Genomic DNA, 14,115 nt, shown 5'->3' with positions numbered 1-14,115 from the left:
ACGTCCCAAGCCGCCCCCTGGGGTCCCACGGTGCTTCACCAGGACTCCTGGGGACATATGCTGGATGGTCCCTGCAACAGCCTGGCTGGAACCGTTCCTACGGGAAACCGTGCTCATGCTAGGGCCGCACAGAAAAGCCTCGGCCTGAGTTTCCAGCTCACCAAATCCCAGTGGATCACAGATCTCCCCAGCGACCTTCAGCTCAGGGACCCAGCAGTCCCCGGGCAAGCACAGTGCCTGAGGTGGCCCTGAAGCCCTGCCAAAGAGGTGAGAACTGGCCTTCAAGGCCATGGAGGAACAGAGTGCTCAGGTCCTAGTTCAGTCTGTGGGCTCCTGGCTCCCAGACCCTGAGACGTGGCACCAGGTCACAGGTTCTAAGTCCCAATGGAGGAAAGGTCACAAGCCCCGGGGGGAGGGGGCATTTCATCAGAAACGGTGACATGATGCCACCCCAGGTACAGGAGCCGCTGATGGGGACAGGTGGGGCCAGGAGCCTGGGGGCTGCACCCCCTCGTGTCCCCACCACCGAGGGCAGCTCCTATCTGGACGTCCACCATCAGAGGCCACAGCAGGGAAGGCCTGGCCTGCTGCAGGGATGCGGACGTGGGCACCCGCTCACAGGAGGCCCCCTAGCCACTGGCATTGCGCTCAGGGGACCTGGTGTTCTGACCTATGACCCAACGCCACCTGGCAAGGAGGGAAAGTCTCCAAAACCAGCTTCCTCAGACCCCAGGGCACCAGGTGCTAGGTGAGAACTCACGCTGGGTCCTGCTGGTCCACCTTTTTGACAGAATCCCTAAAAGACAGGAGGGTCACCATCCTGCCAGACACTCGGGGTGGGGGTGGAGGGCCCCCAGTCGCCGTGGCAGCTCAAGGTGACAATAGGGGAGTGACAGTGGGCCGTGTGCTGGGTGCAGTAGGGAACCCCATCCCCACCCAGTCAGCCAAGCAGTCCCTGAAATCCGGGCACACCTGCTCCTGAACTGCACACAGCCCGAGGCTGCCCGGCCCCTTGGGGTCGCTGCCCGAGGCCCCCCCCCCCCACCTCCACAACCCGCCACTCGCCAGGCCCAGTCTGTGCCCTCGGCTTCCTCCAGGCCTCACCCCACGCTCTGGTCAGGGGAGCGCCTCCTTGCTTGGCTTCCGAAACCACCCCCGTGTTTCCCACGCTCAGAGCCTGCAACGAGGAGGACGGACAAAACAAATGACCACACTGCCAGCGGACGCCACAATCACTCCAAGCGGGGATCACACAAGCAGCCCAAGCACCCCGAGCACAGACTGAATCCTGTGCTCAAGACCTCAGAAAACTAAGGAAACCGGAAGTGCTGGCAGAGGGTCCCCTTCCAGACACGCGGGTGAGCGCTTCTAAAACTGGCACGCGCGTCTGTGGGCGCACAGCATGCACCCGAGCCATCATGCGACTGCGCTCCCATGACGGGGGCAGGTGGCCAGGGTGGTGGGCTCTCCACCTCCACCCACACACTGTGGGTCCCCTGAGCATGACCCGGCACACGCGTCAGGACAACAGACTGCCAGCGATGGGGCTCCCTCTGGCTGCCTCCAGAACAATCTGAGCTTCGAAATGCGAGGTCACAGCACAGATGAGCGCCCTGAAGCCAGAGTAAAGCACAGTCAGCACCCCAAGCAGCCCAAGTCTGGAGGGAGGAAGCTAGTCCCAGGACCAAACCTGAAGCTGTGAGGGGGGACCTGGGGGGGACAAACACGCCTGGCTCTGCAGGGCTGCTCCTCACGAGCCTGACCACACACAGGGGTGAGGGGGACACAGGACGGGTGTGGTGGAGCTGTGGGAACCCCACGCAGGGAAGAGGAACTGAGGAGGCTCACAGCACAGGGGAGCTTCCCTGTATAAAACAGAGTGAGGTGGGGAGCCCCCCAGGACCATGCCAGGAAGGTGCATGTCCCTGCGGCAGGTGGCACTGGGACGGCGGGGCTTGTGTGCAGGGGGGCCCTGAGCTGTGCGCTGGGAGGAGCCCCCACGCCAGACCGGCTTTTCTGTGACCCGGCTGCCCCTCCCCAACTGCATGCTGAAGCTCCCCAGCAGCACATGGCCCATGTTCCCCCACGGCCCCAAAGACACCAGCCTCCTGAGCCACGACACCACTAAAAACAAAGGCCTGAGAAACCACCACAGGCCGAGAAGCCAGATGCAGTGCGGATGCCTGGGGCCAAAGAGGCACCACTGGGTGGGACTCGGGGTGCAGGCCAGGGGGGCCATCCATCCACTGGGACACCCACAGGGAGCATGGCACAGACCAGCGCACGTGGGGGCTCCGAGTCCAGAACTGTGCCAGACGTCAAGCTTACTCAATAAATAAAGAAGTAATCTTTATCTCAAAGAAACCACAAAGAGAAAATTTAAGAATCGAGGCCTGGAAGACACAGACAGGCAGGCGCCGCTCACGAATGCCCGGGCACGCGCGTCAGATTACCGTTCGTAACCACCACGTGCAGTCACCCCGGGGAATTCCGCGAGACCCTGAAGCTGCTGGGTGACAGGCAGGCAGAGGGTTATCCGGGTCCCCACATGGTCAGTCCGGGCAGGAGGTGTCTGGGGCCAGAGCCGCCTGGGGTCACATGGGCACCGAGCCAGTGACGGGACACCCCATGGCATTCCTGCCTCAAGGCATTTCTCCTGAAAACCACCCCAGGAAAACAGCCATAGACGATTTCCATGGCATTCCACATACCTCCTGCCATCCTTCAGGCATGCTGCTGAAGAACAGACAGCAAGTGGAGGAAGGTTCTAGACCACGGGTCCAGCGAGCCTCCTCAGTACAGGCCACACGGCTGTCACAAGTGCTCAGTGCACCAAAGACAATGTGCGAACAGCCAAACAGCAGGGTCACATGCCAATAAAACTTTATTGACAAACGCAGGCAGGCCGCAGCTTGCAGAGCCCGGCAGCAGGTCCTCAACACACAGCTGTTTCCTGAGCTCTCCGGGAGGCCGCAAAGCAGAAGTGGCCGTCCTTCATCCGCTCACCTGTTCCCAGCCTCAGCCACTGTCTCTGCCTCCACCTCACCTCACAGCAGGCGGGATCGGCCTGTTTAAGGCCCCCCAGCCAGGGGACACCTGTGCAAACCAGTGCTTCACGGGTCACTCCTCTCCATGCCCTGAAGGGACCTTAGTGACCATGCACACCAGCTGACCCCAGGTTCTACGGGAAGGTCCAGCAGCACGCCACGAGTGAGCAGGCCCAGTCCAGGCCTGTGACCCCGAGAGCAGGAGCGGGCTCTCCCAGGAACACAGCGCACAGGTGGTGGCTGCTGGTCCAGAACCAAGGTTCCAAGAAGGATCTAGAGAGCACAGGCGGGCACAGGGAGCCAGGCCCTGGCCAGCACTGGCGTCCCCGTCCTCGTCCCCATGAGGGCTGCTTCAGGGGAGGCCACAGTTCAGCACCATGTCACCTCAAAGCAGAACACTGAACATGTTCTATGAAAGCCACGCCGCCTCCGCCAGCGCTGGGTGAGCATCCAGGCAGGGACTCCGCCTGACACCTCTCCAGGCTCACGTGTCACTGACCCCACTGGGGCCCAGAGCTTCCCTGCAGCCCGTACGGCCCCCCACGCCCCTCAGGCCATGTCTCCCTCCTGCGCCCTCCATTGGTTCCAATGCCCGTTTCCGGCCTCCCCAAGGTCAGCGAGGGTTAGACTGACCTGGGGTGAGGTCATCCTGGCAGACTGCACCCCCTCTCCCAAGCCTGAATTGGGTTCCTCCCCAGACTTCAGCATGCGGTGCATCTTTGTCCTCTGCAGGCAGGCAGCCACGCCCCGGGGTGAGGGGGCTCAGGGAGGCCGAAGCCCGCTCAGAGCCCTTGTTCCTGCTGGGCAGCCTCTCAGGGTACAATGTCCATCTGCCCATCACCCCCCATGATCACCTCCTCCTGACAATGCCAGTTGTCACTCCCCACACCTTCCACTTCTGGTCTGTAACCGGGATTTTACCTGTATCTCTCTCAGAATGGCTCTCGAAGCGGGGCTGGGGAACAGAAGATGGGGCACAGACCTTGGGGGTCCAGCAGCTGCCCCTCCCTGCTCCCCAGGTCCACACAGCAGATGCGGGTCACATGAGGGCTGCAGGAGCCTCTGGCAGAATGGAGGGTCCCCCAGTGATCCCCCAGTGCACCCAGTGGCCAGACCCCAGAGCAGCCTCATACAGCCATGTCTCCTGCGGCCAGGCCTCTTTGAAGCAGTTATGGCTGGAACGAAGCATTTCTCTGTTCCAGGACCCTGACTGTAGACGCGTGACCCCGGCCCTGCCCCCGCCCCCCTGCGTCACATCCAGGACCACGGCTGGAACCCAGGCCAGAGAGACCCCTCCTGGGCGGAGGAGGAGTTCCATGTTCGTGCTCGAGGGCAAAGGCCCGGTGATTTTCACAACAAATTTTTGGCTCAAACAGAAACACTGTTGTCAAAATCAGAGGACGTATCAGGAGGACGAGGACCCTCCTGGCCCGCACGCCGCAGGCGGTGCACACAGCAAAGCATGCCCTTCGGGGAGGACGGACGGGCCCTCCCTGGCTGGGTCTCCCGGCAAGCGGAAGGGAGGATGTCTCGGGACCTTGGCCGCCGCAAGGAAGCAGAAGAGGGCCTCAGGCTGACAGGAAGGTGGACGCCCTTCCTGCCCCCAGGACCGCGGGGTCGCCTCTGGTGCCACAGAGAAGGGACGGATGCCAGTGTCCCATTTTCCTGAGTCCCACACGGTCTCAGGTCAGCATGTGACCTGGTTCCCTTCCCCCACACCCGGCACGCTCACCCAGCGCAAAGCCCTTCATTTAAGGCTGTGTTGCGCTTCTGCTCAGCTCTGGGGTCCCTGATACGAGATGGACATGTGACTTGCCCGATTGCTGCGTCCTCCCACAGGCAAGTGACACCCACGTGTGCACGGCACCTCCTGGAGCCCAGCACCAGGGAGGCACACGGGCCAGCTCACTGCTCCAAGGCCTCCCCTCAAGGGCACAGCTCACTCCCACCACATCCTGACCCTGCACACATGACACCAGGTGTGACCTGAATCCAGCAGACCCCACGAGCAGCCTCGCGGTCAGACAGTGGCAGGGCCCAGGTACATCCCAGCACTGCCCCACGGGCCAGGCACAACTCACGAGGCTCCCCACCGTCTCCCACTCGCCCAGGGCTCCAGAGGGGAGGTTCCCTTGGGAAATACCGCGGGGCCTTCGGGAGAAGGGCTCAGGGAGGCTCCGGACACTGGAGGAACACAGCCACCTTCCAGCGCAAGCGAGGTCGCCACGGCAGCTCGCTATGCCGCTGGGTCCCCAAGACCAGGCGGAGACGCCACACACAGCACGTCGTCTTTAACTCTGATGCGTCCAGAGGACAGGGGACGTCCCAGGGGATGCACAGCTGCTGAGCGGCAGCCACACAGAATGTTGGCAAACCAGCAGGAGCACCCAGAAGATCCCAGCAAGCCAGAAACACGCAAGCGCGTTCACACAGGACACACACATGCACACGCGTGCCTGCAGATGCAGGCTTGCAAGCTCACACTCGAGCACACGGGGCATCTCTGGGGACCGCAGCTCTGAAGGCCTCACCAGGCTCTCCCGCTAAAGGGCATGCCCCCGGCGTGGGACACAGGGGACCCCCACTCCCCAGCGGGCCCTCCACCGTGTGCTGACTCTGGTCTGACCTCTCCCACGACCTCTCCCGTGACTTCTCCCACATGAGGACCTGCCGTCAGCCCCAAGGAGGCGGTGGCGAGAGTCGGCCGGGGGCACCAGGCCCTCTCCCGCCTCTCGGGGCGGCTCCTGTTACTCACACAGGCTCCCGTCTGGCGGCGACCAAGACCCTGCGGCAGAAGGAGCAGGAAACCCAACACCGCCCTGCTCTTCCTCCTCTGATTTCGGCCCCACTCGATCCCTCCCCAGTGACTGTCCTGCCTCCCTGGGAACCAGCCGACCCATGGGCACCGCAGCCAGATGGAGCGGAGAGGTCACGGCCACCGCGGGGACAGGCCACCTCCTGGACAGGGACACAGCACCCAGGGGAGCACAGGCCGGCGCATTCAGGGAGCAGGCACACTCGGGGAGCGGGCTGGGTGCTGCCAGCGCACGTGGGATGTCCTGTCTTGAGGGCGGCCTGGCCACGGCCACCGACGGACACGGCCTCCGCTCCCAGTGCGGTGCAGGCAGCCCAGGGCAGCTCCCAGTGTGGAATCAAAACAGCTCCCGGTGTGGAATCGAAAGCAACTGTAAGAGGCAAACAGGGAGGTGACTGTGCACTCTCCTCCTCTCCCCTCTCTGGGGACACGGGCCGTGAGCCACACGCGGGGTCACAGGCGCTCCAACCCACTTCCCTGTCGGTGGCCCACCCCAGACCACACAGGTGCCAGGACTGCAACTCTACCTCCTCCCCCAGGAAGCCACCCCAGGAACAGAAAAGGAAACAAGCCCAAGGCAGCAAGGTTTCAGAGCCGCGGCAGCAGGAGACCCAGGCCAGGGCTCCACCAGGGACACAGCCTTGCAGGCCAGCACTGTCTGCCCCAAGACCAGGGGCCACCCGGCTGGGGTCTGCCCGCCCTGTCTACCCCCAAGACCAGGGGCCACCCGGCTGGGGCCTGCCGGCCCTGTCCCCCCACAGGACCAGGGGCCGCCTGGCTGGGGCCTGCCCGCCCTGTCCACCCCCAGGACCAGGGGCCGCCTGGCTGGGGCCTGCCCGCCCTGTCCCCCCACAGGACCAGGGGCCACCTGGCTGGGGCCTGCCCGCCCTGTCTACCCCCAGGACCAGGGGCCACCCGGCTGAGGCCTGCCCGCTCTGTCTACCCCTAGGACCCGGGGCCGCCTGGCTGGGGCCTGCCTGCCCTGTCCACCCCCAGGACCAGGGGCTACCTGGCGGAGGCCTGCTCACCGGGACTCTGGGCAGGAGGCTCTAGGACCCACATGATGCTGGCAGCCATGGACACGAGCTGGGGTGCAAAGCTGGGGAACCTCACTTTGTCTGCGGCAGTCCTGGTCCTGCTGAAGCCGCCAGACTTATCTGCACAAACCAGACCTCTACTGTGAAGAGGGAACTTCCCTCTTTCTCTTAAAGGGAAAATATTAACCCTCTGTGCTCTGCTGTCTGTGCAGAGAGCACTGCCCTCAGTCCCCCAGAAGGGTGCCCAGGTCCCCACTGGCTCGTCCCCAGTGGGTGCCTGCAGGTGGCTGCCCGTCAGAGCCTGGACGGGCCCAGGCCCAAAGTCCCATGGCCCAGGAAACGGCCCCTGTGGGTTCTCATCAAAGGTTCCCCAACCCCATGGCAGAGGGGTCTTCCTCTCACTGTCACTCAAAGACACCTGCCCTGCCCTGCCCAGCTCCTCTGTGGCTCCAAAACAAATGTAGGCGACCCCTACGACCACGAGGAGCAGTGCATGAGCAAAGCCCACTCAAATGACGAGCACCCAGAGCACCTAGCCCCGTGAGCGGGAGTTAATACCTAACATCAAACTTTGCCCTCTGGACATGCGTCCACACCAGCTGACACTCACAAAGTTCACACCCCCATGCGGGTGACAGCAGGAGACCCCAGACAGGCCGGCAGCACACAAGCAGCCACCTGAACACTGGCCGAACGTCCCAAGTCCTTCCCTGCCACTGGCCCCCGAGGACAGCAGCCCTGGGAAGGTGTCCCTGGCCCAAGGTCATGCGTCCCCTGATGCAGGAGCCTGGGCCAACCCGGGAGGACAGTCTCCCACGGGGTCCAACGTGCTGCAGAAACCTCGGACCCCCTGGCCACCTCGTGGGACACTGACCTGCAGCCAACGAAGGCCCCCGAACCAGCCACCTCCCCAGCTCCCTCCTGCATGGCCACGGCCCTGCCCAGCTCTGTGCTCAGGCACACCTCTGCACCCCTCTCCACAATGCACCCCGAGGAGTCCGTCCACAGCCCCCAGAGGAACACGGCAAGCCCGCCACACACTTCTAAGTAGGACACATTTGAGGCTGTTTACTTCAAAGAAATACCCTGAAATTCGCTTGAGCCTCTACTGCTAAAGGAGGCGGGGGTCATGCCACGTGGCTCCCAGACCCAGGACCAGGGTAGGTAGGGATCTCCCACTTTCTGACAGTGCCCAGAACACCAACTGTGCTCTGGCCCCACGGAGGCACTGGCCACAACAGGGAGAGGGGGTTCCACGGCCCACCAGGCCTCACAGATCGGCCCCGCACAGAGAGGCGCATGAAGGTGTCCCAGGACACACAGCATAGCTGCTCCAGAGCCCACTTGTCCCTGCTAACAGGCAGGAGAGCCCAGCTGAGCACAGCCCACACACCAGACGCTCCTCCAGCCACCACCCCTGCAGTGGGCAGCCAGGCCCCACCCCTGCCTGGCCCTTCCACGGAATTCCCCTGGGCCATCTCAGTGTCCCGTGGCTTCAAACCCTGACTCATCGCGCCCGTCTGGGGCCAGACTCACCCCACAGGGGGCTGCATTCGGGGGCAGGCTGCTGGTCCCCACCACCCTCAGTCTAACCCCTGCTAGTCCAGCACATCACATGGGGACACCACAGACCCATGTGCCCAGGTCACCGTAGAGCGCCAAGTGAGGAGGGGGCTATCTGTGGGTCAGCTGCTCCCCCTCGGCCATAGCCCACCTACGAACAGGAACAGCGACTGCAGGGTGCTGGGTTCACCAGGCCGGGGCAGCTCCCGCCTTCAGGACTCCTCCTTCCCACAGGGAGGCCGCACTCAGGGACGCCCCTGAGCCTGGACAGCCATACAGCCAGAGACATGAGAACAGAACAGGCTCCGAAGCCCCTCTCTGCTGGAGGGGCCTAGCCCTGCCTCCCGGCCACTCTTGCTGGCGGCACCACCATCCCTAGCAGCCATGGCCCTTCCGTGAGGCCACGCTAACACCCAGCACCTCACGGTGCTCCGACTTCCCCAGTGCACCGTAAATCACAAGCTAGTCCTCGCAGCCTGTGCCCCTAGGAGAAGAGCACTGACCATTGTGCTCACTGATGCACCCAAGGCCATGGGGGACCAGCTGTGGTGCACCTTCTAGTCCCAACAGAACAAACGGCAGCTGCTGGTAACCAGCACCCAGGACCCCAGAGGGGGGACCCCTTGGGGGGCAGCCATGGGAGCTAGATCCTCACCAGCGCCCCTTGTGCCCACTCATGGAGGGCACTCCCCCTCGCCCCAAGCAGTGACTGCCACCATTGGTGTCCACAGCTCAGAGCTGCCCCAGCACAGGAGGTATCAAACTCGGAAGGTCTGGGAACTTTCCAGAACAATACAGACCTGGATCGATGCAGCAACAAGGCTCCTCATACGGGTCACGAGAACAGATCTCAGACCAGAAGCACAGACGTGTCACCACCACCTCCACCGCCTGGCCGAGGACAGTCACCCCCAGAAGCACACCTCTAGCCACATCACAGGACGGAGTCCGCTGAGAGAACACCTCAACGCCCCCAGACCATGTGACCACCAAGCCCTGTGCCTGCCTCCATGTGCGTGCACACATCCAGGTCCACGTGTGTGCACAAACATGCACATGTGCCCAGACCCCTGTGTGTACACACGCAAACGTGCATATGCACACACACATCCGTGAACATGTACCCACGTGCACACACCCACCTCCATGCACACAGGCTCACATCTGTGCACACATGCAAACGTGCATTAACACACCCACATCCAGGCACACATCTGTGCACACACACACACCCATGCACATGCACCCACATGTACACACCCATATCCAGGCACACACAGGCTGACACCTGTGCACATACGCAAATGCGCATACACACACATACATGCTCATGTATGTGCCCAGACCCATGCACACACATGCAAACGTGCATTCGCACACCCACATCCATGCACACATGCCCAGAGACCCATGTGTGCATACACACGTGCATACGCACACCACATACATACACACACTGGCTAGGCAGCGGGACTTATCCAAGAGGACCTGTCCCCTGAAGTTGTTCTGGGAACCCCAACAGACACACGGAGGAAGTGTGAACAAGCACTCGGACGCACACTCCACTTGGTGTGCTTCCACTTTTTGCTCCTTGGCCACTGAAGACTGAATCTGGTACACCGAGTGCACATGTGGTACCTCTTGTCCCCCACCTGAGGGCCAGTATCATGGCATCTCCCTCAACACCACGTGGACAGTTCTGGCTGTGCCCGAGGAGACGGTGCTGGGCCAACGGTGCTGGGCCAACGGTGCAGCATCGGGAGTCACTGCCAGTGGGATGGCCGGCATGGCCTGTCCTTCCTGCTCAGGTGGCCGCCCTGCGTCAGCCTGACACCTCCCTCCATTCTTGAAACCCCATGTCCTCTCGCCCAGTAGAACCAAACCCCGAAGCCATCCTGGCCGTACCCCTTGACAACACTGTTTGCAGAACCCCTGCCCCAACCCCAGGTCAGCTCGGCTACTCCTCCAGGGCAGCAGCCACACACACCAACAGAAAAGTTGCCTGATGTCTGGGGTCATGGCCTCAGAGCCCTGCCCGCTGCCTGATGGCCAGCCTGCTACAAGCCCCGGCAGGGCAAAGGGACACTCGCAGGACTGTCTGGATCACTGTCCCCTTCAGAGGGTGGGGATGAGACCCCCCGGGTACCCAACATGTTGAGCCACAGAGCCAAGTCACCAATGGGATAAGGAAGCTGCAGTCAGAGCCCTGGGGAGGGAGCAACCGAACTCTCACCAGGGACGGGGACACAGGGCAGCCAGCCCAGTCTACCCTCCAAGGACTGAGCCCCCAACCTCTGTGGGGCCCACAGCTTGTGGCCATGCCTCATCTGCACACCTACCCGCTCCAGGAGGGAGGGAGCTCCATTCAAGTCCTAAGTCAGCTGGGTTCCCTGGAGTCAGTAAAAACCCCACACTTGGAAGTCAGGAAAGCATCCCTACTCCTCACGTCTCGTCTGAAAAATATTTTCACCACGAAACACACACAGGACACAGAATCCATCTTTCCCATTTGCAATCTCTAATCACATGAAAACAGAGAACAAAGGTCCTTGACAAGGCACAGGATGCCTGGCGAGACGCATCTGCCATTCCAGAACACACCCCACCTGGCTAGCAGCGAATGGGGAGGGTCCACGGCAGGAGCTGATGCTCGTCCAGGCCCCCACAAGCACCACCCAAGCCACCAGCTTCCTGGCTCCAGGGCACCAGCCACAGGCCTGGCCCATGGGTAGAGCCCGGAGCAACGCGGGAGGGCAGCGAGGCTCAGTGCTCGGCTTCCTCCAGCCCCACGGGGAGGCCTGGGGCGGCGGGGCCTCCCACAGCCCAGAGACAGGCCCGGCTCCACACCCTGTGCAGGAGGTGCTGTGCTCTTTCACTCCGGGGTGACAGGTTCACTAGCCCTCACCAAGGAAGGGCAGTCCCCATGGTCCCACTGAGATTTACCAGGCCAGGTGGGCCCCCCACTCACTCTCAGCAGACCGCAGCCCCTCAACTTCTAGGGTCTCAAGCCTATTTCCAGATAGGCCTAGTCAAAGACACCCCAGATGAGCCTCCCCAACCTTGCTTCACCACCATTGCCACTGCCACCAGGAAGCCCACCCAGAAAGCCAGAAACTTCCCTGGGGTGTAGGCCAGAGTGCCAGCAATCCTGCGACGGGGCCAGACCCGCCACTGGCTGGGTCCTCCTGGGGTGTACACCCTTCACTCTGAGGACCGGCACAGTTGAGCCTTCCCAGCTCCCAGGGGACCTTCCCTGACAAGCCCAGGGTGGCCGCTTCCCCAGCCCCCTTGGCATGCTGGCCACACGGTGCCTGGCCCGTGGCACCTCTAGAACCTCACGGTAAACATCAAAGCCCACCCATGCAGAGCCCCCGAAAAACAAGAGCACAATGACGAAGCAGGGGACCCTATCCTGCCTCTTTCAGCTCAGCGTCACGAATGCAACTCAGACCTCAGGCTTTGTTAAAACGTGAGCATGAAACCCATGCCTGCGTCTGCTTGAGCTCGTGTCAGATATCACGCAAGGTAGTAAGATTCCAGAGGAACCCTTGGCAGCCACGCGAGGGGTCGAAGGCTGAGGGAGGGGGGCAGCACTCAGTGAGGGTGGGCGGGGGCTCAGCACCCCCCCAGCCCAGATGGGTGCGCGCCCGGCCCTCCTGGCAGCTGCAGCACCTGGCTCTGTTCCCACGGGCCTGAGAGCAGTGCTCAGAGGTCCTGGCGGAGGGACGAGGAAACGGGCAGGACAAAAATTATCCCAGCTTCAAACCAAGACCCACTCCAAGCCTGGAGAGAAAGGACCACAGCCCGCCCCAGAAGGGGCCAGTGGTCAGGGAGTGGACACGAGGGCTGCAGAGGCTCCTCTGGAAACGCGCTGCACTTGTGGTGGGCGCTATGACACGGCTGGCCCGGGAGGACGGTGCCAGACCGTGCGCAGAACCATGGAGAGGATGGACGCACAGACTGTCCTCAAGTGCCACCTGGTCTGAGCCCTCAGGCCAGGCAGTGGCCGGACCCGTCCCAGGGCCCAGTACAGACCAAAGCTAGGCTGAAGCCTGCCTCCTCAGGTGGGAAGGGACACCTGGGGAGGGGGCACCACGGTCAGCAGGACAGCAGCCCCCCTGGGGCACCTGGTGGTGGGTGCTCACGAAGGTGCCTGGCCAGCCAGCCAGGGCAGGGGGCCCAGGGCTGCCCCGGGGGCCTGAGCCACAGGGTAGGGGGGCCTCTGCCTAGACCCCACAGAGTGAGCCCCGGGCTGCCGACTGCTCTCCGACCAAGTCTACAGGGCAGCTGCGGGCACAACCCATTCACAGCGGCAGGGAGCCTGGGGGATGGAGGGAGCCCGGCTGCCGGACCCCCCAAGAGAAAGTGAAAGCGCCAGGCGCCTTCGGAGTCCAGAAACAAAGGGTAAAGAGGACCGGCCGGGGCGCAGCTCTGCGGGGACGGGGCGGCCCCTCCCGCGGCCCCCTCCCGCGGCGACCCCACCGATGACCCCTCGGCAGGGGTGCGCGGTCGGGCGGCACGGAGCGGGGGCTCCGCCGGGCTTCTCGGACCCGCGGCCCTTTGCCCCAGCGCGCAAGAGCGGAGCAAAGGCAACAGGAAGGAAGCAGGAAGGCGCTCCGGCCGCCCAGCCCGGTGCCGGTGCCGGTGCCGGTGCCGCCCGGGACCTGGGGGGCCCGGAGGTTCCCACGGAGGCCCAGGCCTCTCCCCGTCTCCACGGCCACCTCGGGCGTCCCACCCAGACTGGGAGGAAGGTGCCCCCACGGTGGGGGGCGTGTGTGCGGGGAGCGGGGGAGCGGCGGCGCCCCGGGGCCTCGGGCGCGGCAGGAGCCCTGCGGGGGGGGGCGGGCCGCTGGGGGACCCCGGGGGCCGGGAGAGCGGGCGGCCGGCGGCCCTCCCGGGCCGACCTCCCCGCGCCCCGCGCCCGGCGCGCCCCTCCTCCCGCGCCCCGGGGCCCGCGCAGCCCGGCTCCGCCTTTGTCCGGCGGGCAGGTGCGGCCGCGCTCACCCGGGCTCCGGCGGTCGGGCTCGCCCTCGGGGGGGCCCGGGGCCTCGGCCCCCTCGGTCGCCTCGGGCCCCTCGTCCTGGCCGCCGTCCGCGCGCGCCTCCACGGGAACCACGGTGAAGTTGGTGGGCATGGCGTCAGCTCCGCGCTCGGCTCGGCTCGGGTCGGGTCGGGTCGGGTCGGGTCGGGCCCGCGCCCCGCGCCCCGCGCCCCGCTCCGGCCCGCGCTCCGCCGACGCGCCGCGGGACTGGGGCGCAGGGGCGGGGTCCGCGCGGCCCGCCCCCCGCCCGGCTCGCCCCGCCCCGCCCCGCCCCGCCCCGCCCCGGCCACGTGACCTCACCTGCAGGCCCCTCGGCCTCCGGAAAAGTTTGCGCGCGGCGGGGCGGGGCGGGGCGGGGCGGGGCGCCTCCGGCAAAAGCCCCCTCCCCCAGCCGGTGCTCGGGTCCCGCGCCCCCCGGGTCCTCCCGCCCCAGCCCGCGCTCCGGACCGCCGCGCCCCCGGGGTTCCCCCGCCGCCAGGGGTGATTCTGCTCCCGCACTGTCATCCCACCTGGGGCAAGCCTTTGCCCACAGCATCCTCCCCACCACCGTGACCCCAGCTGGCCCCTGCGCACAGGCTCCCCTCCCCGCACGCGGTCTGGGTCCCTGAAGGA

At 64.5% G+C, this 14,115-nt stretch overlaps 1 protein-coding gene across 4 annotated transcripts in view; it reads right to left on the bottom strand.

Moving 5' to 3' along the window:
- SLC12A7 (solute carrier family 12 member 7) overlaps positions 1-13,718 on the bottom strand; it is a 37,314-nt gene extending 23,596 nt beyond the window's left edge. For 2 of the 4 annotated variants that reach the window (XM_025451240.3, XM_049105694.1), the window contains exon 1: positions 13,467-13,718. In XM_025451240.3, coding sequence (XP_025307025.3) covers positions 13,467-13,596 — 130 coding nt within the window. In that variant the 5' untranslated portion in view covers positions 13,597-13,718. Of the gene's footprint in view, positions 1-6,871; positions 7,037-13,466 lie in introns of those variants that run through there. The other 2 variants (XM_049105695.1, XM_049105696.1) reach the window with 2 other exon arrangements.
- Between the last annotated feature and the right edge of the window lie 397 nt (positions 13,719-14,115).

This window comes from Canis lupus, chromosome 34 (genome assembly GCF_003254725.2).
Source record: "Canis lupus dingo isolate Sandy chromosome 34, ASM325472v2, whole genome shotgun sequence".
Classification (NCBI taxonomy): Eukaryota; Metazoa; Chordata; class Mammalia; order Carnivora; family Canidae; genus Canis; species Canis lupus.
Note: the sequence above shows the minus strand (reverse complement) of the source record. Positions and strands in the feature narration are given on the sequence as shown.